The sequence below is a fragment of the Anopheles moucheti genome, chromosome X (genome assembly GCF_943734755.1).
Source record: "Anopheles moucheti chromosome X, idAnoMoucSN_F20_07, whole genome shotgun sequence".
NCBI lineage: Eukaryota > Metazoa > Arthropoda > Insecta > Diptera > Culicidae > Anopheles > Anopheles moucheti.
Genome location: NC_069142.1, coordinates 17,219,206 through 17,242,098, shown reverse-complemented (window position 1 = coordinate 17,242,098; position 22,893 = coordinate 17,219,206). Strand labels below are relative to the sequence as shown.

The 22,893-nt window shown below is 36.4% G+C and overlaps 1 protein-coding gene across 1 annotated transcript; it reads left to right on the top strand.

Annotated features, from left to right (window-relative positions):
• Positions 1 to 11,218: 11,218 nt before the first annotated feature.
• LOC128306698 (uncharacterized) lies at positions 11,219 to 11,947 on the top strand. Its single transcript, XM_053044285.1, has one exon. The coding sequence runs from the start codon at positions 11,219 to 11,221 to the stop codon at positions 11,945 to 11,947; it is 729 nt and encodes a 242-aa protein (XP_052900245.1).
• Positions 11,948 to 22,893: the final 10,946 nt, after the last annotated feature.

The following is a 22,893-nucleotide window of genomic DNA, read 5'->3' as shown; positions in this document are numbered from 1 at the left end:
ATTACGGTACTCTTTTAGGGCCACGTTCCATAGTAGCGGCTGCTCCCGAATCGCGGCGATACGCAGTTCGTATTGCTGTTGTATTCCCCTTGTAACAACAAATAGTTTAAAGTTACAACGCCACAACCGTTTTATATAATCATGAGTAAATAAAGAAAATGCACAAATTATTGCATTTCATACTTAAAGAATTCTCCATTTCCCCCCATCGAATGGGTCCGCGAGGAAACTCATCTGCTGGAACCAAGTTCCCCAACTATTGTGATATGTCTTGATGTTTTTACACACATACAATGATTGCACCGGACGATATGCTGTCTTTCCGTGCGTTGTTATAATGCCGATGGGACGAACGAAGGCACTTCCACTTAAACTTAACGTCATTGACGGTGTAGCCAAGCTTGTTGGCTATTTTCGCCCAAGACTTGTCCCGCGTCATACTATTACGGTACTCTTTTAGGGCCACGTTCCATAGTAGCGGCTGCTCCCGAATCGCGGCGATACGCAGTTCGTATTGCTGTTGTATTCCCCTTGTAACAACAAATAGTTTAAAGTTACAACGCCACAACCGTTTTAAATGATCATGAGTAAATAAAGAAAATGCACAAATTATTGCATTTCATACTTAAAGAATTCTCCATTTCCCCCCATCGAATGGGTCCGCGAGGAAACTCATCTGCTGGAACCAAGCTCCCCAACTATTGTGATATGTCTTGATGTTTTTACACACAAACAATGATTGATTCAACATCATGAGTAATATTAAAAGTAAAATATGTTTAGTTTATGATCTTGCTGTTATCTGCTCCGGACGACATGCTGTCTTTCCGTGCGTTGTTATAATGCCGATGGGACGAACTAAGGTGATTTATCAGTACAGGCAGTCCCCGAGATTCGCCGCTTTCTTTGTGCGGAGGAGGAACCCTCTTACACACGGATTCGGAGATACGCGGTTTTTAGAAATTTGACAGATGAGCTAGTTTATAGGACAAAATCTAATCGTAAATGTGAAAAATTGGTTCATAACTATCACTTTTAATTCAATGGACTAGTTTATGTAACGTAACGTCAAGTTTCTTGTTCCATTAGAAAGAAAAACGAAAACAGGTTAATGTAGGTCAGCACTGCTTAAGTGAGCTAAATATTTTAATTTAATTATTACGTTCAATTGCTTTGAAAATTATTTCACTAACAGTTTACTTAATTTTATAGGTACGAGTAACATACTTTCAATAATTATATGTATAATTTTGCATCTAACCCATAATATATCTTACTAACTAAACGTTACTAATTTACTAAATAATGAAAAATAATAACATTTTTTGTGTACAGCGTTACTTAGCTTATATTGAAGATAAAGATAAGATATAAGATGAAAAAAAGAACAATTTTATCACTTAATTTATATAACTTATTTGACTAATAACACTACTCTTGTATAATTTCTGAATTGACAGTTCGCGATAAGTAACCAAAAGTATGTCGAAAATAATTTTCGCAGTCGTTTTGCGAAATTAACGAACTTCCATTTTCTATTAATGCATTTAACATTTCTTCATGTATGGGATTTCCTCGTTTAACTACGTTCTTCCACTTAGGGCCTGCTCTGGGATTTGTCGTATACGACCAACGACAACGACATGTTTTATGGGTGCTCTAGGATTTGTCGTATACGACAAACTGTCAAAGCATGAAAGACGTCAAACCTAGCAGAAGAACGTCATACATACAAACACAACAAAAAGCGCGCGCGTTCGATTCTTCCTACGCGTACAATTTGTGAGTCGATTTGTTTCCATCAAAGTTGTGCAAAAAGAATGATGCACATCGGAGAGCTTGTTTCCAGCTCGGCGGTGCTTACTTCGTTGGTAGCTTTATTAGAAGGAAGGGCAGAGAGAAACCAACTATGGGAGGACCGTCCGGAAAGCGGAGAATTCAGCGTCCTGTACGAGCACTTGTTGAGGCAGCCGAGAATGTTTCATGGATATATGAGGATGTCGAAGGAAACATTTTTATATATATTAGAAGCAATTCGCTCACGCTTGTCACGATCCAACATAATTCCGGAGCATCGATTGATGCTGACGTTAAAGTAAGCATAATTTTTAATATTTTATAATGTTCTCGTCGCTTTTCTTTTTTTTTCGCTTTTTTTTTTATAATGTTTTTCTCGTCGTAGATTGGTTTTGCTGTTTACATATCCCATCTTTATGATTCACAAAGGCATAGGAAAAGATTTCCTTAAAAGTATTGAGAACAGTCCAGTTCGTTCAATTTTATGAACTGTACGCGTGCGACAGCTCTTTCAATGTCATGCACTGTACGCATGTCAATCGTATTCTAATACGATACGATTTGAAAGATAGGATCGTACTGAAAGGTTTTGCGTACACCGAGAACGTGTGCAAATGCGTACACGCATGCCTAGTTCCATCAGATCCGCCATGTGATCAGCTCATCAAGCACATTCAACACGTTCTCTTATTTTGTGAAGAACTGTTTTAGTTGTATGGATCTGAACGTCGTTTCGTGGTCGGTAATTATTTGTAGCGGGGTACCAAACCTACTGAAATACTTTGCTAGTGCACTTCTGACATCGATCAAGTTCTTTGTTGCAATCGGTATCATCTGAGCGAATTTAGAAAACGCATCTACTAGCGAAAGGAAACTTTTCGTGTTGATGGAAAAAATGTCCATATGAACGCGTTCCAACGGTTTTTCGGTTGCCGGTCTCGGTGATATTTTTATGTTGTACGGCTTCCGTTCGTATTTGTGTACATTGCATACGGTGCACGTGTTGACTGCAGCTTTGATTCGCTCGTGCATTTTAGGGAAGAAGAATGATCTTTTCATTTGGCTTTCGACTTCATGTATGCCTCGGTGAGCTCTTTCGTGTTCCTTCGTGATTAGCCGGTTCTGTTCTTTGATAGACGTCACATCTTTCACTTGTGAGTGTGTCATAATCATATAACCACAGCAGCTAAAATGATTCTTGAAAACATTTTGTATTATTGGTATGAGACATTTTGGAGCTAATATTGCCGTTTGTTTTCCGTTGTGGTATTTCCGCAGTATGTGGGTTAACGTAGTTTCGTCATATTCTCTTCTTTCTATGATGGTTCTCCTATAATGTGGGAATGGAGTTTCTAATTGTTCCTGGTCTTGAGTGTTTTCTCGAATTACTATTTGATTGTGGTAATAGTTTAATGGTCTTTCGCTTGACTTGATAAAAAAATCGTCCGACGTATCTGCTGAATGAATTGTTTCCACAATGTTTATGACTTGTGAAGCGATTTCGTTTGGATGTTCTATTTTTCTGCTAAGGGCGTCTGCTACGACGTTAGTTTTTCCCTGTTTGTACTCTATTGAATAATTATAATTTTCTAGTTCGAGCCTCCAATTTAGAATTCTATTATTTTTTAAACATGTTTTAATGAAGGTAAGGGGTTTGTGATCCGTGTAGAGTTTAAATTGATTACCGAAAAGATAGGGTTTATATTTGCGAATTGCCCAAATGATTGCTAGCGCTTCTTTTTCTATAGTAGAATAATTAATTTCTGCCTTATTCAGTGTTCGACTAGCGAACGCGATTGGCCTTTCTAATTTGTTTTGTATTTGCGAAAGTACTGCACCTACAGCAAAATTACTTGCGTCGGTAGTGAGTATAAAGGGTAAATTGAAATCGGGATATGCAAGTATTTGATCGGATGCTATTGTTTGTTTCAATTTTACAAATGACTCTATGTATTCTGGATCTAAAGTATTTATCGTCTGATCTTTTTTTAAATATTTTGTTAAAGGTTTTGTAATTTTGGAGTAGTCTTTGATAAAGCGGCGATAATATCCGGACAATCCAAGAAATTGTCGTATTTCTTTTTCGTTTGTAGGTAGTGGCCAGTCTATTATTTTCTTTACTTTATCAGGATTAGCTCTTATGCCTTCGGGGGAAATTATGTGGCCAAGGAATTCTGTTTCTCTTTTCAGAAATTCACACTTATCCAATTGAATTTTTAAGTTAAATTTAGCTAATCGTTCAAGTACTGTTGAAACATTTTCTATGTGTGATTCTAAACTGTTTCCTACAATGACGATATCGTCCAAGTAAACGTAACAAATGTTTCCTATTAGTTCTGCTAAAATGTTATTCATCGCACGTTGAAATGAAGCTGGTGCGTTTTTTAGCCCAAATGGGATTCTAGTAAATTCAAAATGTCCGTAATTTGTGGAAAATGCGGTTTTTTGTCGGTGATCTGGGTGCATCTCAATCTGGTGAAATCCAGATTTTAAGTCTAATATTGTGAAATATTGGGATTTACCCAAGCTATCCAAGATATCTTCGATTTCTGGCATTGGAAATTTATCGTTGATCGTTTTTTCATTCAACTTTCTGTAGTCTATCACGACTCGCAATTTCTTTTTTCCAGATGCATCCATTTTCTTTTGTACCACCCAAATGGGTGAGGAATAGGGACTTGCTGAAGGTTGAATAATACCAGAATCGAGCATTTCTATGATTTGCGTTTCAATATCTTGTTTATAAATGTGAGGGTACCGATAATTCTTGGAATAAACGGGACTATCATCGGTTGTGTTTATTTTATGTTTAATGGCAGAGGTAGATGTTAATTTTTCACCTGGTTTCAAAAGAACGTTTTGATTTGCAATTATTGTTTTAAACAGGCATCTTTTTTCAAAAATAGATAAATGATTAGTTCTGATTATACCGTTCAATATTTCTTCTGTTAGAATGTTAGAACTTGATGGAAAAGGAATAGGCGTTAAAGTTTCAAAATTGTGTACAGTTAAACTTAATACTCCGGAAAATTTTGGAATTTCTTTTTTTGTTGAAAGAATTTTGACTATTGTCTTTCCATTTTTTGAATTGTATAGTCCGGGTTCTATTATGGTAGAATTATCAAATTTTTGAAAAATGGGTACTAACCAATCTCCATTATTAAGGGTTTTTACTTCTATGCAATGTGAATAAAGTTTTGTACTAGGATAATATTTTTCGAAACTAATGTTTTGTTTACCAAATTCAATTTGTTCAGTTTTATAATTAATTACTGCTTTAGTTTTAGCTAGAAATTGGGATCCAATGATACCATCGAAGAATTGATGAAAATTTAATTCAAAGTACGTTTGAGCAGGAACATGGTTTCCAATAAGGTTGGCTATGTATTTTTTATTTATGATGTGTTTTCCGGAAATGTTGTTTATGATAGTTTCTTCGATTGGAATCATATTAGTTAGTATGCCAGGACGAATAACGTTTTTATTTGCTCCTGTATCGATTAATAATCGAATTTCTTGTTTAGTAACAAGATTTGTTCTTGTTATGTACGGTAGGTAATTCAAGTTATTTGGGTGATTTTGTTGACCCAACAAAAATTCATATCAACACTTTCTTCCGAATCGGATTTGCCATTTTCTGTTAATTCGTTGTTGTGTAATTCTTTGTGATTTAGAGTTAATTTGCTTTTGGTCGAATTAACTTCCATAGGTTCTGGGTATGATGGTTTCATTTTAGATGTTGAAGCTTCATTAAAGTGTTTTTGTGGAACGTTTTTGTTACTTTCGGACTTTTTCAAGTATTTTTCTTTAGTTTCGTAGATTTTTGAAAAGCGATTATTGTTTGTAGCTGTACTTTCTGAGCACTTGAATTTGCACACGAATGCGTATGCTGCTTCTAAATCCTCAGGGCATGCAGCGTGGGCATAACCAAAGTACGGTTCTTTTAGGCCTGCTAAAAATGCCGCTAAACCATCTTCATCAATAAAAGCGCTAATAGCTTCCCAATTATTAACATACTTTTGTTTTTGTTTGGCTTGCGTTTTAATGTTCTGTACTGTTTCTTTTATTAAATTGTAGTACTTATGTACCGACATATTTTCTGTCATTTTTGTCTGCCAAAGAATACTTTTGTAGTAGGTAAGTTCTTTGCGATCACCTAAGGCATTGATTAGTGTTTCTTTAACATCATCGAAGTTTTGGGGATTACCGGCTAAGCAAACTATATCCCTAGCTTTACCTTCAATTTTGTTAATGACGGCCGTTACGAAGATGTTGTATTGTGGTTCGGAAACAATATCTTTGAAAATTTTTAACGTGTTTTTTGCTGTACTTATCCACGCAGAAAGTTGTTTTTTATTTCCGTCGAAATTCGGAATCGCTTTGATAGGATCCGGTATTTTAAACAAGTTTGCCACGTTAAATGCAGCTTGTACATTTCCTTGCGGTGCACTGTAACTCGTGCCTGGCCTGGTTTCACATAAGGAATCCAACATGCGTTTGTGATCTATTTGCTCTGCACGCATAGCCTCTAGCGAAGCAACAATTGCACTCATTTGTGAGGTTAATTGCATCATTTGATCAGGTTCCATTTTTGTGCTTTTATCTTCTAAAACAAGTGTCTCTATGCAAGGAACGTTTGTTTGAATAGGAATATGGGAAAGTTCTGCACTTTCGTCACTTGACGCTTCTTCTGAACTGCTACTATTGCTTTTATTCACTACACGTGAGCTAAGCACGTGTCTTGTTCTTTTTAGTGTGTCGAAAGATTTCTTATTTGGCATCAACGAAAAGAATAACCGAAATAGAAAAAATAAATCTTCTGCTCTCTCTCTCTTACTTTCTCGTTGGCCCTATCTGGTAGTACTCCAAACGAATATTTGACTAATTTGTTAGATTGCAGCAGCGAGTAGTACCATGTGCTTACGCACCAACACTAACACCACACTTCACTGCACTAACGCGCTTAATGCGTGCGCTTACAAACGAGAATAACGGGATATTCTCTCAGGATCTGTTTGACCTATCTGGTAGTATCAAAACAGGTAGCGTACGATGATAAATTGTAAAATCTATCGTACACACACGTGGACACAAAACACTATCGTTATTCCAAGCCTATCTGGTAGTGCTTTAGAATAACGGAATACACTTTCACTAGTAAAAAAAATGAAATGTACTCACGTGTTTTGGATAAAAATCCGATGATCCGGTTCCAGGTATGCGTGCCGGGGGGCCCTCAAATCCAACAGCGGATTAAATCCTATAGCTGCAGATGCTAAATGCGGAAACCACTTCAATATCGTGAATTCACTCGATATTTTCCACTGTTATTACACTCTGGACTGTCTACAGCGCCAATTATGTTATTTATTCTAACATTTAATATTTTTAAACCTAACTAACCTAATTAACCTAACTTTAACAAACGTTTGTTTCTATTCGGCGTCCTATCTGTTCGGCGTATCAATCAAGAAAGAGGCCCGAGTGTGTCCTGCCGCTTCCGTTGTTAGCTGCCACTATAACGCTCCTATACTGTACAGGTTATACCAGTGGTAACGCTGTAGGGCAGCTTCGCATATCTTATACCACATTATTATATATGTAGGGAACGATTCAAACGTCTAACAATAAAAATTCATATACTTTGTACTATTCTTTTAACATAATTCATTTTTTGTTTGTTTGTAATTGCTGCAACAAACAGTACCTTTTGCTAAACAATATCCAATATTCAACGTATAAATGCAAATTCTATAGTCTTTTAATTTAAGTATAACTAATCAATTTTCTTTTGAAAGTATGACCTCGTTTAGAACTCCGAAATAAATGGTTAACAATGGTGAAAGAAATGAATTAGTTAACATTGGATTATTTCATTATTTATACATCTTGAGATGTATGACCACATATGATGAAAATAGCCTCCACAATCTGATGATGTTATAGAAGCTGCTCCTGTTTCGATCGCTTCTATTAATTCTGCTTCATTGGTGGGATTTGTTCGTCTTGTTGTACATTTCCATTTCGAAAATAAATTTTCAATTGGATTTAGAAATGGACTATAGGGCGGCAAAACATTACTTTAGTGTTTCCACCATTTTCCATCGCTTCTTTCACTTCCTTTGATTTGTGAAATGCTACATTGTCTAGTATCATTACCGATCTAGGAATGTTGTTTTGACTCAATTTATCTTTTAAGCCTGCTATAAATTCAATGAATAGCATCTTGTTAATCGCTCTATGTTTAACAACGTAATGCAAAATACCCTGTCTATTCATCGCACAAACGATCGATAAATTTCGGGACCGAATAGCAGCTACATTTTGAATTGCAGGTGTTCCAACTTTTGATCTGCCTCTACTTTCTCGCATGCTTACATTAAAGCCGACCTCATCAATAAAAATAACCCCGGACTCCGAATATAAACCAAGCAATGATTGAAATTCACATGCATATGCTCTACGTATTTCGATGGTGCTGTCAACATTCCTACGTTCCGGTACTTTGTGCACTCGTTTTAATGTGTAGCTAAATCCTTTAATTGCACGAGCTACGGTGCTCGTAGAAACGTTTATGCCAAATTCCGCTTGAATTTTCTGGCCTAGTTTTTTCAATGAGATTGTGCAATCGTCATCTATCCATGATTGCAGTTTTGCAATTTGTTCGGTGGTAAGTTTTGTTTGTTTCGCTCCTCCTCTAGCATCTGCTTCTATCTTGCCAGTATTTTGGTATTTTTTTATGATCGTTTGCACAGTTGTTCGTTTTATGTTGAACATTTGTGCAATAGTACAAATTCTGGTGCCATTGAGATACGCGTTCACCACTCGCTGTCTATCTGCATCACTTGTAAGAACATGAGATTTCTTCATTGGAAACATTTCGTCTGCAGCTGAATCACCTTCATTTTCAATCTCTATATCAATAGCAACTCCTGACATTGTGGTATATATCCTTACATAAATGAATATTGTAGTTCTGTAGTAAACATAAAACCGCAGCAAATTTTGAGATAAACTTACTATTAACAGCAAAAAGCCCGGGAGAAACGTTGTAAACAATCTACCAATTTGACAGTTGCGCCAACTGGCATTGCGCTGTTGACATATTGCTTTGACGCAACGACGAAGAAGGTGCGTGAACGACGATTCATGGTGCAAGAATGACGGAATAAAAAGACACGATGACGGTAGTGCTTGCAGCAACGACGATCAGGACCGGCAAACACTGTAATGCCGATGAGACGAACAAAGGCACTTCCATTTAAACTTAACGTCATTGACGGTGTAGCCAAGCTTGTTGGCTATTTTCGCCCAAGACTTGTCCCGCGTCATACTATTACGGTACTCTTTTAGGGCCACGTTCCATAGTAGCGGCTGCTCCCGAATCGCTGCGATGAAGCGCGTTTTTACGTTCATTGGACATTGTTACAGACAGAAAAAAAGTTCATTAAGAATGATTTATAATTCATTTAACTCGGCAAGGTGATAACTGCACGTTTATAACTAAATCGTTTCATACAAATTAATATATTTTTGATGGCAGTTCGTTCGTACAACGCCACAACCGTTTTAAATAATCATGAGTAAATAAAGAAAATGCACAAATTATTGCATTTCATACTTAAAGAATTCTCCATTTCCCCCCATCGAATGGGTCCGCGAGGAAACTCATCTGCTGGAACCAAGCTCCCCAACTATTGTGATATGTCTTGATGTTTTTACACACATACAATGATTGATTCAACATCATGAGTAATATTAAAAGTAAAATATGTTTAGTTTATGATCTTGCTGTTATCTGCTCCGGACGACATGCTGTCTTTCCGTGCGTTGTTATAATGCCGATGGGACGAACTAAGGTGATTTATCAGTACAGGCAGTCCCCGAGATTCGCCACTTTCTTTCTGCGGAGGAGGAACCCTCTTACACACGGATTCGGAGATACGCGGTTTTTAGAAATTTGACAGATGAGCTAGTTTATAGGACAAAATCTAATCGTAAATGTGAAAAATTGGTTCATAACTATCACTTTTAATTCAATGGACTAGTTTATGTAACGTAACGTCAAGTTTCTTGTTCCATTAGAAAGAAAAACGAAAACAGGTTAATGTAGGTCAGCACTGCTTAAGTGAGCTAAATATTTTAATTTAATTATTACGTTCAATTGCTTTGAAAATTATTTCACTAACAGTTTACTTAATTTTATAGGTACGAGTAACATACTTTCAATAATTATATGTATAATTTTGCATCTAACCCATAATATATCTTACTAACTAAACGTTACTAATTTACTAAATAATGAAAAATAATAACATTTTTTGTGTACAGCGTTACTTAGCTTATATTGAAGATAAAGATAAGATATAAGATGAAAAAAAGAACAATTTTATCACTTAATTTATATAACTTATTTGACTAATAACACTACTCTTGTATAATTTCTGAATTGACAGTTCGCGATAACCCAAATAGCCAAATTACCTTAAGCAGCCAATTGTGAAACGCTAAAGATCGCTGCTTAAATACGCCGTTTGCAGTAGATAAGCAGCCGGAAAGTTCCTGGAACTTTTAAGCAGCCCTTAAGCAGCCCTCAAACGTCTTATGTCAAAATAAAATTTTCTTGCTTTGTTTTTTTTTCAAGCAAAACGTCAATTAAAAAAAAACAAAAAAACATGTGGTTTTTTCCTGATTTGTCGTCCGGTGCGCCTGTGTTGGTTCCTGTTATTCTCATTATTCAATTTTATTATACATGTCCGTTGATTTTTTCTGTTAGTTGCGTTAGTGTGTGTGTTAATGCTACGATCTAGAATTCCTTGTTATTCGTTATATGTCTGGGATTGAACTGCGGTTGGCCTGTACATTAGAGTGATCACTTTGCTGGTTCTACTGTTTAGTACTGTGAAGTGATATATGCAAAAACGTATTCAAAAGCGAATCATTGCGTTCAACAAAAACGAACATAAAGGTAAGAAATTTTACCGTTAAAGTGTTAGTGCATTTACATTTTCTTAATACCATGTTTTCCATGTAAATAATTACTATAATATTTCTTCAGATGCCTTTCAATATCGTGGAAACGACTGATGCAAGAGGCCATACGGAGCTGTTAGCAGTTCCTGAGCCATGGATACAAGGAACGAGTAAAGGAAAATCATACCTAATGTGGCCAAATGTTCGGCAGAAGGATCGACTTAACGAACTAATCGAAAATGACGCCAGCGTCCCAGCCAATTCGTGGGAAAGGATTTTGTGCAAAATTAAGCGTTCCGGAATTGATACATTGGCAGAAGCGAATAAGAACATTCAGGAAATGTGTTTGGTGTCTGCGACAGATTCAAGTGAAGTAGAATTCCAAAAATCACGACAAAAAAAACCTACCCAAAACTCTCGCAGCAAAGTAAACATTGATTTTGAAGGAATGCTAGAAACCGAGCTCGAGTGCGCGTTAAATGAAAGTTCAGTGCAATATTCACAAGAAAACGCTGTTGTGGAAGATGACACTGAAACTGGGCAATACATATTACATGATTACCAACATTCCACAATTAGTGATAGATTAGATAGCTTAGAAAACGCCACTGGAACAATAATACGCAAGATAGATTTTCTAACGAACAAAACAACACCGAATTTCAACCCCGAAATCAATCATCGTTTGGACAGATTAGAACACATAACTTCAACCATCGCCGCAAAGTTAGATATTTTACTAGATAAATCCATAACTCCCGTAAACCAACGCCGCAAAACCATTAACATAGGTTTTGAAATTATCAGCAGTGAAGAAGAAATCAAAACTTTTGAAGCAAATCTGAATGAAATAAGTTATTTTAATGAAATTTCTTCATGGTTGGAAGACAATATTTTTGAAATTACTCCAGACAATAGAATGATCGAAATTTTGGACTTACTATTCACAAAACAATTTTTAACTGAGTTCAGTTGGACCGGAATTAGCAAAGGAAAACAAAAAATAGCAATGATGACTTTTAAAAACATTTTGGAATTATTTAGATTTCACGGCAGCACGAACGATACCACAATTACACAGAAAGATGTAGCTCGTTTTCTTATGAAGAAATTAAAAAATGCGGCAAAACGGGCTTTAATTAAAGGATTGCGTAAAAGCACACAACACAAGCATTGATTAAAAAATATTTTTTACTTTAAGTTTATATTACATTATTATTATTAGTTATATGTATATTTATAGATAATATTGTTCATGAATTCAACGTGTGTATTAAAGGTATAAAAACAAATTCTCCGGTTTTTTTAGTTCCTACAGCTATTAACTTACATTTAATGTCGTAGAAACTTATTTTCTCCTCTGTGCTTGAGATTTTGGTAGCATTTCCTACATAAATATTTAGGACAGACGACTTGAAAGGATAGTCAAAAAAAATCCGCTGTTCCTGCATTATTCTACCATAAAATTCACGTGCAAGAGGCGCTTTGGAAGAAATTTTAGAAAATCGTACAATTTTTTGTTGGTTAGTTAAAACCCAACAATCACGATTATTATCCTGTAGCTTGAAGTATAAGTTATTTCCGTTCTTTGATTCTTCTTCGTACTGATAAAAATGCTCAAGCTCAGATAGTCTGTTAATCAGCTTTTGCAAATCCTGCCGCCTGCTCCGTAGTAATTTTTTTAAATGCTGTAGTTTGTTTTCAAATGGGTACGTTGAAAGAGTATTGAGCGCACCAAAAAACTCTACTTCGTCATATATATGTAACAGATTATGAATATTACTTGTAAGAAACTGATCCCCATAAATGTTACTGTATTGGACTACAAATTCTTTTAACATTTCTTTTGCAACGTGCCAATTTTTTTTATAAACATTTGTTGATAAAAGAGTTATAGAACAAAAAAGCAATAAGAAGTGCCGGTATATGTCCTCGGGTAACATATCCTTAAGCACCACAATTGCTGCATAATGCAGGAATGAACTAAATTCCGAACCCTTCCAATATTTAAGTATGTTCAGGCTTCGGAATGGTCTGTGAATCTCTGATGAGAGTTGTATCTGTCGCAACATTTCCGATATTTCTAGAATTTCAGCAGCTGATAGCTTGGCGCGTAGTCCTAAAGTACCATCTCTCCAACCTAGTAGCAATCTTCGCATCACTCCTAAATCAATGAGATGCAGCCGATCTGCAACAATTATATCTCTGATAATATCTATAAATGGTATCTCAAGCAATGGACTGACTATTTTTTGATGTTTGCCATACGCTTTTTTACGGAAGTCAAAATCTGTCCGTAATGCATGGTTCACGCCCTTAAAAATAACAGTATGGGACCCATGATGAAATTCTCCCTGACACGTACATTTCAAACAGCCATTCACTGCATTAAAGTTTGCCACTCCTAAAATAAAAAGAAATATTAATTTGTATTTTAGAATTTTCCTCACAAGTTCTCTTACCTTTTATAAAAGCTCTAGCAGGTGAATCGGCTATTATTGCTCGAAGTTTTATGTTAATTTGTATGTCCATGATGGTTATTCCTGTAACCAATACACTTTTCAATTCATTTTTCAACGGTCCTAAATATTCTTCCACATTGCCTGGTTTTGTTGTACCGCAAAAAACTCCAACAATCATGGAGGAGTGTTTGGCAACTCGTGCAAGTTTAAAAGGATGGGCCAAAATTGCGTACTACTGCTTCTATATAATGGTAGACCATCAACGAAAAGATTAAGAGACATCTCTTGAAAGGGCGGACTTTTTTTCTGAAAAATTCATGTATCGGAATGAGTGAAAAAGTAGGAAAAAAAAGTAAAAATAACAATAAAACTTACAAGAAATAGGTTGAAATGCATTTTTCAATACCGTTGTACCAAAATTGCCCTCCATTTATATGCTTAATGTCTGCCGGGGTTCTTTTAGTGCGAAGCAACGTTCTGGCGTCATTCGGAAGGTCGCTTTGATATTTGCATTTCAATATCTTCAATATCATGTTTATTGATTGATGCGATTGATTGGTGGATAAAGCCCATAATTTCAGACATTCTTCAGTATTCATATTTTTAAAATCATTCTTATCTGGTATTAGTCCTTCGTATTCATCTTCCGACGCAGAACTTTCCGAAGACTGTTCAATTAAGTCTGGAATATTGATTGTTGGCGCTAAGAACAAAAGTAATCGGTAACCATAACATAATCTAACTTAATGTTTGTTTACTATGACACACCTGCAATATCCAATAGCTCGCTCACAGTTGAATTGATGTTTTTCTCAAATAGTTCACGTTTAATCTTATCACGTTTACGATAGATTTTCCCCGATTTTTTAATGCTTTGTGAAAACATTTTATTCTCGCGTAGACCTTCCCGAAACTGATGGTGTCTGTTTGTGACGCCTATTTTTGGCAGATGACGGATGAGGACAGATGAATTTGTAAACAAAGTACCATTGAGTACCGTGTGCTTCCTAAAGAACCGCATAGTTCCGCCGGGAACCTTTAACCGACTACTTTGGAACTCAATAGTTCCATCGTGCGCTGCGTGCGGTTTAAGCAACCCCAAGGTTCACACACGGTTCGCTTTTTCACTAAGCAGCCCTCTAGCAGCGTTATGGTTCGATTTCAAACGTTTCAGGCTATTTGGGAAGTAACCAAAAGTATGTCGAAAATAATTTTCGCAGTCGTTTTGCGAAATTAACGAACTTCCATTTTCTATTAATGCATTTAACATTTCTTCATGTATGGGATTTCCTCGTTTAACTACGTTCTTCCACTTAGGGCCTGCTCTGGGATTTGTCGTATACGACCAACGACAACGACATGTTTTATGGGTGCTCTAGGATTTGTCGTATACGACAAACTGTCAAAGCATGAAGGACGTCAAACCTAGCAGAAGAACGTCATACATACAAACACAACAAAAAGCGCGCGCGTTCGATTCTTCCTACGCGTACAATTTGTGAGTCGATTTGTTTCCATCAAAGTTGTGCAAAAAGAATGATGCACATCGGAGAGCTTGTTTCCAGCTCGGCGGTGCTTACTTCGTTGGTAGCTTTATTAGAAGGAAGGGCAGAGAGAAACCAACTATGGGAGGACCGTCCGGAAAGCGGAAAATTCAGCGTCCTGTACGAGCACTTGTTGAGGCAGCCGAGAATGTTTCATGGATATATGAGGATGTCGAAGGAAACATTTTTATATATATATTAGAAGCAATTCGCTCACGCTTGTCACGATCCAACATAATTCCGGAGCATCGATTGATGCTGACGTTAAGGTAAGCATAATTTTTAATATTTTATAATGTTCCTTTTCTCGTCGTAGATTGGTTTTGCTGTTTACATATCCCATCTTTTTGATTCACAAAGGCATAGGAAAAGATTTCCTTAAAAGTATTGAGAACAGTCCAGTTCGATCAATTTTATGAACTGTACGCGTGCGACAGCTCTTTCAATGTCATGCACTGTACGCATGTCAATCGTATTCTAATACGATACGATTTGAAAGATAGGATCGTACTGAAAGGTTTTGCGTACACCGAGAACGTGTGCAAATGCGTACACGCATGCCTAGTTCCATCAGATCCGCCATGTGATCAGCTCATCAAGCACATTCAACACGTTCTCTTATTTTGTGCTGCAATCAAAACCAAGTTAACAGTAACGGAAAGTACAGTTGAACGTAGATTATCCGGGCGTTGGTTGAAGATCTTGCACTTCACTGATCGATGTACTGTGCAGAAACCATATCAAGACTTGGCATTAATGTCCGTTAGCCATCGATTGTAGCAATTTCAGTGATGGTTATCGTGCTTGTTCCATTGATGAACCAAATGCAGTGGATCGCTCAAACATCACCGTGGCAGTCTGTATCGGGGCAACCACAATCGCAGAACTTACCTCCACTGTAAGCAAATTTTGGAAAACTTTGCGGTTATGGCAGTTACAAGTGCGTGTTGTTGTTGATTAACGTAAACATCTAATCTACTAAGAAAGTTGATAAAAAGTAATCTACTAAGAAAGAATCTACCAAAAACTTGCGCATAAAATAGGTTGTGAACCGCTGTTTGGACAAAGCCTTAAAACTAACCTTTCCGGAAGCATATGGACGCTTCTAAAAGTCCTGACAATACTGTAGGACCAGGAAGTGGAACAAATCAAACGTTTCGGATCTGTAGGGATGTGTAAAACAAGCAACGTTTCTAGAATGTATTTTGTGTTTGTTTTTGTCTTGCAAATCGTGTGCATTGTATATTTGTTTGAGCGCGTTCTTGTGACCGTTTTGTAACATTTGTTGTGTTATTTAATACGTTGTTGTGGTCAAATTGTGCCTATATATTATGTTTCCATAGTGCGTAGTGTAGTGGAACTTGGCCGACTATGACGGCTAATTTATATAGTATATAATTATTTATAAGCTGGGCTCCATCCTAGAGAAAAATATTTGGTAGTAGCACTGGTCCCACATGACAGAATTGGTATAAAATCCTATCTGGACCGGGTTCTCTATCTCTATCTATGACTATCTGGCTGTTGTTAAAAAAAGTCGATGCGACCTGGCCATTCCATCGTAGAAAAAAAGGAACAAGGATGTGTATAAGGCAGTGTGCAGTTTTACTGCAGTTCATGAGTGCTATGCTAATCTAAATTCATGTAACCTAACCTATGCTTATCTAAATTCATGCAACCTAACCTATGCTAAACTAAATTCATGCAACCTAACCTATGCTAAACTAAATTCATGCAACCTAACCTATGCTAAACTAAATTCATGCAACCTAACCTATGCTAAACTGAATTCATGCAACCTAACCTATGCTAACCCTAATCCCCGCTCTGCTGTTCTGCCTCCCACTCTTCAGCATGCGATTGAATAAGCGCCATCATCTCTGCCTTAATCCTCATCTGTCTGGCGAATGGGAACTTAGCGACATCTTTCGCCAGCCCAGCGAAAAAACGGATCTGCGAATGATTCAGCAACGTTGGAAAGTTGAGCCAGCTTCTGCCTCTCAACTTCCAACACTTGCTGAACCAAATCAGCAGTCCGTCTTTTCGGCCGACTACTGCGTGGCGCGTTGTCCTCCTCCGGTTCAGACGCGGTCATTGAGCGAGGCGCTGGAAAATAAACAATATATGTTTTGAATGAGTTTTGAAGGTCGATGAAAATGAATCTCATTTCATTAATTTCTATTACCATTAACAATAACCGGTTCTTCAGAGCTGGATTGCTCGTCTTCGTGGTAATCGAGATATTCTAAATGCGAAATGGAGCAAAGATAAATAAGTGCACTAACGTACGGTTGTATATATCAGTATTTATAACTATATTACCTTCCTCTAGCACTTCGACCTGCGCTTCCTCCTGTTCCTGATTTGGATGATCCCCTGTGGTATAAATTTGTATATAATTAATTACTTGCAAAGATTTGAATAAGATCTATGCAATTACCGTACTGAATTGGCGGAATGTTGCTAACGCATTTGCGTGAAGCGTACACATCTTTCAGAAACCTCAATGCATCAAAATACCGCCACGTCGAATGTGCAGGTGCTGCTGACCCCGTCGGCATATTTTGCTTTCGCAACTCTCTGGCGTACTGCGAGCGCAGGCTTTGCCACTTAGTTTTAACTAAATGGCCTGAAACAATAATAATTATTTTTATCTCTTCTTTATTTCAGATTTCTATCTACTGGGTTATCCTACAGAGCCTTGTCCCAGAGCTGCAAAATATCAAACCAAACTGTAGGTTTCATCATATACAACACTTGTGAAGCTATGTGGACGACGCTGCAACCATTACATATGCCTTTTCCATCATCCGACCACCTTTTAAATGTATCACAAGAATTTGAACGGCAGTTTGGTTTTCCGAACGTTGTTGGCGCCATAGATTCGAAACATGTTCGAGTCAAATGTCCAAATCGATCTGGGTCTCAATTTTTCAATTATAAAAAGTTTTTTTCGGTCCATCTTCAAGCGATTGTCGACGATAAAGGAAGATACATTACCGTAGATATAGGAGATTATGGTAGACGAAGCGATAGCGGCGTGTTCATGAACAGCAACACATTTCGAAATATAGAAAACAATACTTTACGATTTCCCCCATCTAGGCCAATTGAAGGATGCTCCATGCATATGCCATATGTGTTACTCGGAGATCAAGGATATCCGCTTAAAGATTATTTAATGAGGCCATATCCTGCCAACAGTGGTGAAGCGGAGGAATTATACAATAGGTTTCATAACAGCATTAGAAAAATTGTTGAATGCACTTTTGGAATTACAGTTTGTAAGTGGAGGTGTTTCAAAACTGAATTGCAAATGGAGCCTAAGAATTTAGATGTCATAATTAAAACAATATGCTTATTGCATAATATATGTATAGACTTTAGAGGCAATACAGGTAGAAGTAATACAACAAATATACCACAAGAGATCAGTCGACGCAGTAGGCGTAATAATAATGCAACCAGAAGGGCATACCGAATTAGGGATGAATTTAAAAACTTTTTCTTGAGAAATAGTGATATTATCGAATAGTTTTTTTTTATTGTAAATAATTATGGTTAGGATTATATTTTCAATTTTCAATTTCTACACCACTTATCATATTCTGCTTTGAAAAATAAATTCTTTTGCACATTGAACTGAGTGCGTACAACGAGCATGGCGATTTCCATAGAGCATCACTTTGTATCGAATGCTACGGCCTAACCTGAACTAATCATTTTTATGTTCTATTATCTTTCATAAGGCATATTATTCCTTTTTAACATCTTTATAAAACCGTATGTTTCTCAATACCTTATACCATAATAAAAGTATTAAAACTTATATATTGTGACCAGCGTTGTATTGAATCGTAATCTTAAAATTGTTATGGTTATACTATATCCTTATGGTTAATTAAAAATGTTATTTTAGCGCGTTCGCTGTGTTTTTTCCCTAGTTGTTATTACCTTTGTTGTTATATTTTTCGGATCTAATGAACCAGAGCACCACCACCACCAGATCAGCAGCTCCAGAATCGACCCGGCTAAAAACGTCCACCTAAATTCCAGACCTGGACAGGCTGAAACCGACATATTCGACCCAATAACCAGCACCTATTTCATGTGACTTCCTTGAATAAAATAAACCTGAAAAGGAACATTGAAATTTACTTACCATTACATCTTAAAACGCCTGCCACTTGTTTCCACGACTTCTCCACTAGCGGTTTGTTGCTGTAGCCCGGATCCGTTGGGCACCACAACAATTTCCGCTTCTGGACCAAACTGATCAATAGTTCAATATTGATGTGTTCCATTTCTGAAAAAAAAAACGATTAAATACATTATGAATTCATTTTTTATGATGTGGAATACGTACCGTTCGATCGATCCAAAAAAGGTTGCAGAATTATGAATATTCAAAACTGTTGGTTTTTTGTTGTTGTTGACGATCCGTTAATTGTTTTGATTTTTCCCCCCCAAAACGCTTGTCAGATGTTTTTGACATCCAAGATGCACATATGCTAGCTATGCGAACGACAAGTTTCACGAGGTTTATAGAAAAAACAAAATGATTTATATGACGGCAGATGTTTTACCAAGTTGGACGGGATTTCTCAGAGCAGCTCCATAGAACGCCATACGTTTGTATTTGTCGTTGGTCGTATACGACAAATCCCAGAGCAGGCCCTTACTGAACATATTCTCTATAGGGTTTAAGAATGGAGAATATGGCGGCAAAAATAATATTTTGAAATTAGAATATCTTTCCAAAAGTGCTTTCACTGGCCTAACGTGATGAAATCTTACATTATCCATTACCAGTGTTCGCTCTGTTATGTTTTTTTCGCGTAGATCATTAAATAGTTTTTCCAGAAAAGCTACAAATGATACCGTGTTATAAGGAAATCTTTGTGACGCATAACTCAATATTTCATTTTTTATTTTCAAATTGAAATATTTCTTGATCTCACTCTTGGTACTCTCATTATTGCGGGTGTGCCCATCAGGGAACGTCCGTATCCTGTTCGCATGGACACATTAAACCCAACCTCGTCAATGAATATGATATTTGCTTCGGAATTTGATTCACTTAAAATACTCAAAAATTGTAAAGCATACTCTTTTCGTTAGTCTATAGTTGCCTGACAATTTCGGCTTTCTGGCACAACTGATGTTCTCTTAAAACTAAAATTAAACCCCTTGATGGCCCTGTCTACGGTGGATTTTCCAACGTCCAACGAAAATTCAGTACTGATTCTATGTTTAATTTGCATTAATGTTAAACTACACTCTTCGCCTAGCCATTCGTGTATTTTTTCGCACATTTCAGGAGATATTTTTGAACGGCTAGGAGGTCCGATTTTTTTCTTAAAAATTCGGCCATAAGCTTCATAAAGTTTAACTATTTGGTGAAGAGTAGTGCGCTTTATGCCCATGATATCGGATATTTCCCTTTGCGATTTTCCACTATCTAACAAAGAGCACACACGTTGACGATCCTTATTTGTCGTCGTTAAATTTTTCCTGCGCTCCATAATGTTCTTGTTGTTTTTAGGTGTCTACGACATGTAGCTTACTGATTAGAAACAAAATAGAATAAAGATCATGTAAATCACAACGGGACAATTAAAAACACATATTTTGTTTAAACTCACCTGCGATAACCTGAGTATTCTTGTCTAAAAAAGCACAGTCTCAAATGCTATCGCCAAACAGTTTTATCGTCGCACACAATATTTAACTTAAAAAAATAACAAAGCTACGTTAATTACAACAACGCAATTCAAAAAAAAATAATTTCCTTAAACTCACCTGCTAATTATTTCAGTCCCAAACCCTAAGCTCAAATTCTTTTAGCACTATGCGCACAAAACGAATAACTTAAAAAAGTTATACAGGAAATGCGTCTTCAGTTCTTTCCTAATCGTACTATCACTACGTAAACCACAGAGTACTTTACCCTTAGAAAGTCCAAGCTCAAATGCCGGCAATCGATTCTGTTTGTGGGCTATTAATTACACACTAAATAAATTCACTAACATTGCTACAGATGCATATTCCAATCTAAATCTTACGGTATTTAAAAAATACTTATGTCAGTAAAAAAAGTTCAATACCATTAGAACAAATGCGTATCTCTTTTATTCTGAAAACCACAAGTGTACTACTACATTCCATGGTCCAGTCCTCACTCACACTTTTGCCGTTCTCATCGCAAAAAATGAGCTAGCTCAAGAAGACTGATAATAAATTGTAATACCAGCACACTTAACATTTAATACTTAAAAAATATTTGTAATGGTTACACCTGGAGCTACCGTTGCAATCAAACTGCACACACCGTTGCCATCTGGTTCAATCTGCCCACTCCCCTCTCTCCTTCCTCCTCCTTCTTCCTTCTCAACCAAATACCTCTTTTAGGAGTTAGAACCTCTCTTGAACCGAAGTTCTATCCTACTTTTATTGACCCTTCCTGGTTGTTGGCTTGAGTGCCACACGTTTTTCCCCAACTTATACGACTTGGACTTTCGAACGAGGATTGGATGGAAACTTCCCGTCGGAGTGAAGAACGATAACTGATTTTGTTCGGACATGCCACCGCTTTTATATTGGGCTGGCCATGTCTCGAATTTTCCTATCACCCAGCATCACAATTCGTGCTCGATCCTGTCTGTTTTTCGCCTATTCTACGAAATGCGTATTTCGCTATCCCTTTGTTCTCGTTTGGTGATTCCCCTACAAACAAGGATCTTATTGTTCTCACGTTGACCTGACAAACTTCCCAACTATTATATTATTAGTTTATCCAATTCTCCCTAGGTGTCGCGTTTTCGTCTCCTAGCTAACCAAGTCTTGTCGCTACACATCAAAGTAGATAAATGCAATTTCTGGCGTAAAGCCAGCCATGGCTATTGCCATCATGCGTTGAAAACTGTTTGGACTTATATTGAGTCTGAAAGGCAATCTTGTAAATTGGCAATGTCCTTTCGTTGTAGAAAATGCTGTAAATTTTCTAGAATCTTTTTCCAGCGGTATCTGATGGAATCCAGACATCAGATCTAATGTGCTAAAATATTTTGCTTTTTCAAGTTGATCCAGTATTGTATCTATTCTTGGAAGTGGAAATTTATCAGGTAGTATCTTTTTATTTAATTGTCTGGAATCTACTACTAATCTCCACTTTTTATCATTGCCCGTTCTTTTGGTACAAGAAGAATTGGTGAGTTATAGGGAGAAACTGAATTTTCGATTATTTTATTTTCTAACGTTTTATTAACTTGCCTATCTTTTTCTTCACCTTGAGAATGTATTTGTTTATAATTTGGTATATAAGTAGGAATATTATCTTTAGGGGTAATTGATTGTTTATAGAAATTATTAGTAGTTATAGGATCTTCATCTAGGCAAAATAAATCTGAATATTTGTGAATTAACCTACTTATTTCTTCGTTAATAAAATTTGGATAACTTGATAAATTTATTTTATTTAATATTTCTTGAGTTCTATGCTTGTTATGCTTATTGTCTTTAAAATTGTAAATTGCATAGTTATCGACTGGTTCTATGATAGGATTGAAAAATTTCATATTTATAATTGTATCTTTTTCAGTAGTATTAATAAATTTAACATAAGATTTTTCTTTAGAAACTATTGTATTGGCACCAAATTTTCCCGGTTTTAATTCTTGTGCATACTACTTTAATAAGTTTTGGTGAAATTTTATGAATAATTTCACTTCTTGCTGGTACTGGAAATGTGTTATCTTCAAAATTTAATAAGTAATATTCATAATCTATTTTACATTTGTATGTTGTAAAGAAATCCCTTCCTAGAATAGCATCTGCTTCTATTTCTATAATATCTGGTATCAAATGAAAATTATGAATAACTATCCCATTCTCAAATGATAAATTGGTATTAATTGTTCCATAAGTAATAAAAGAGTTATTTGTGATTCCGGTTAGCTTAACTCTGTTTTTGCTATTAATCTCATCATGAGATTTAATTTTTCCAATTTTGAATAACGATACTGCTGCTCCAGTATCAATGAACAATGTGCTATATGTACTATTAGCTTTTTCTACTTTGATAGTAGTTGAGTTTTCTGCTGATAAATTGACAGTCA

Bases quoted from the DNA above. Each gene is read 5' to 3' on its own strand.
- LOC128306698 (XM_053044285.1), top strand. From the start codon at position 11,219: ATGCTAGAAACCGAGCTCGAGTGCGCGTTAAATGAAAGTTCAGTGCAA.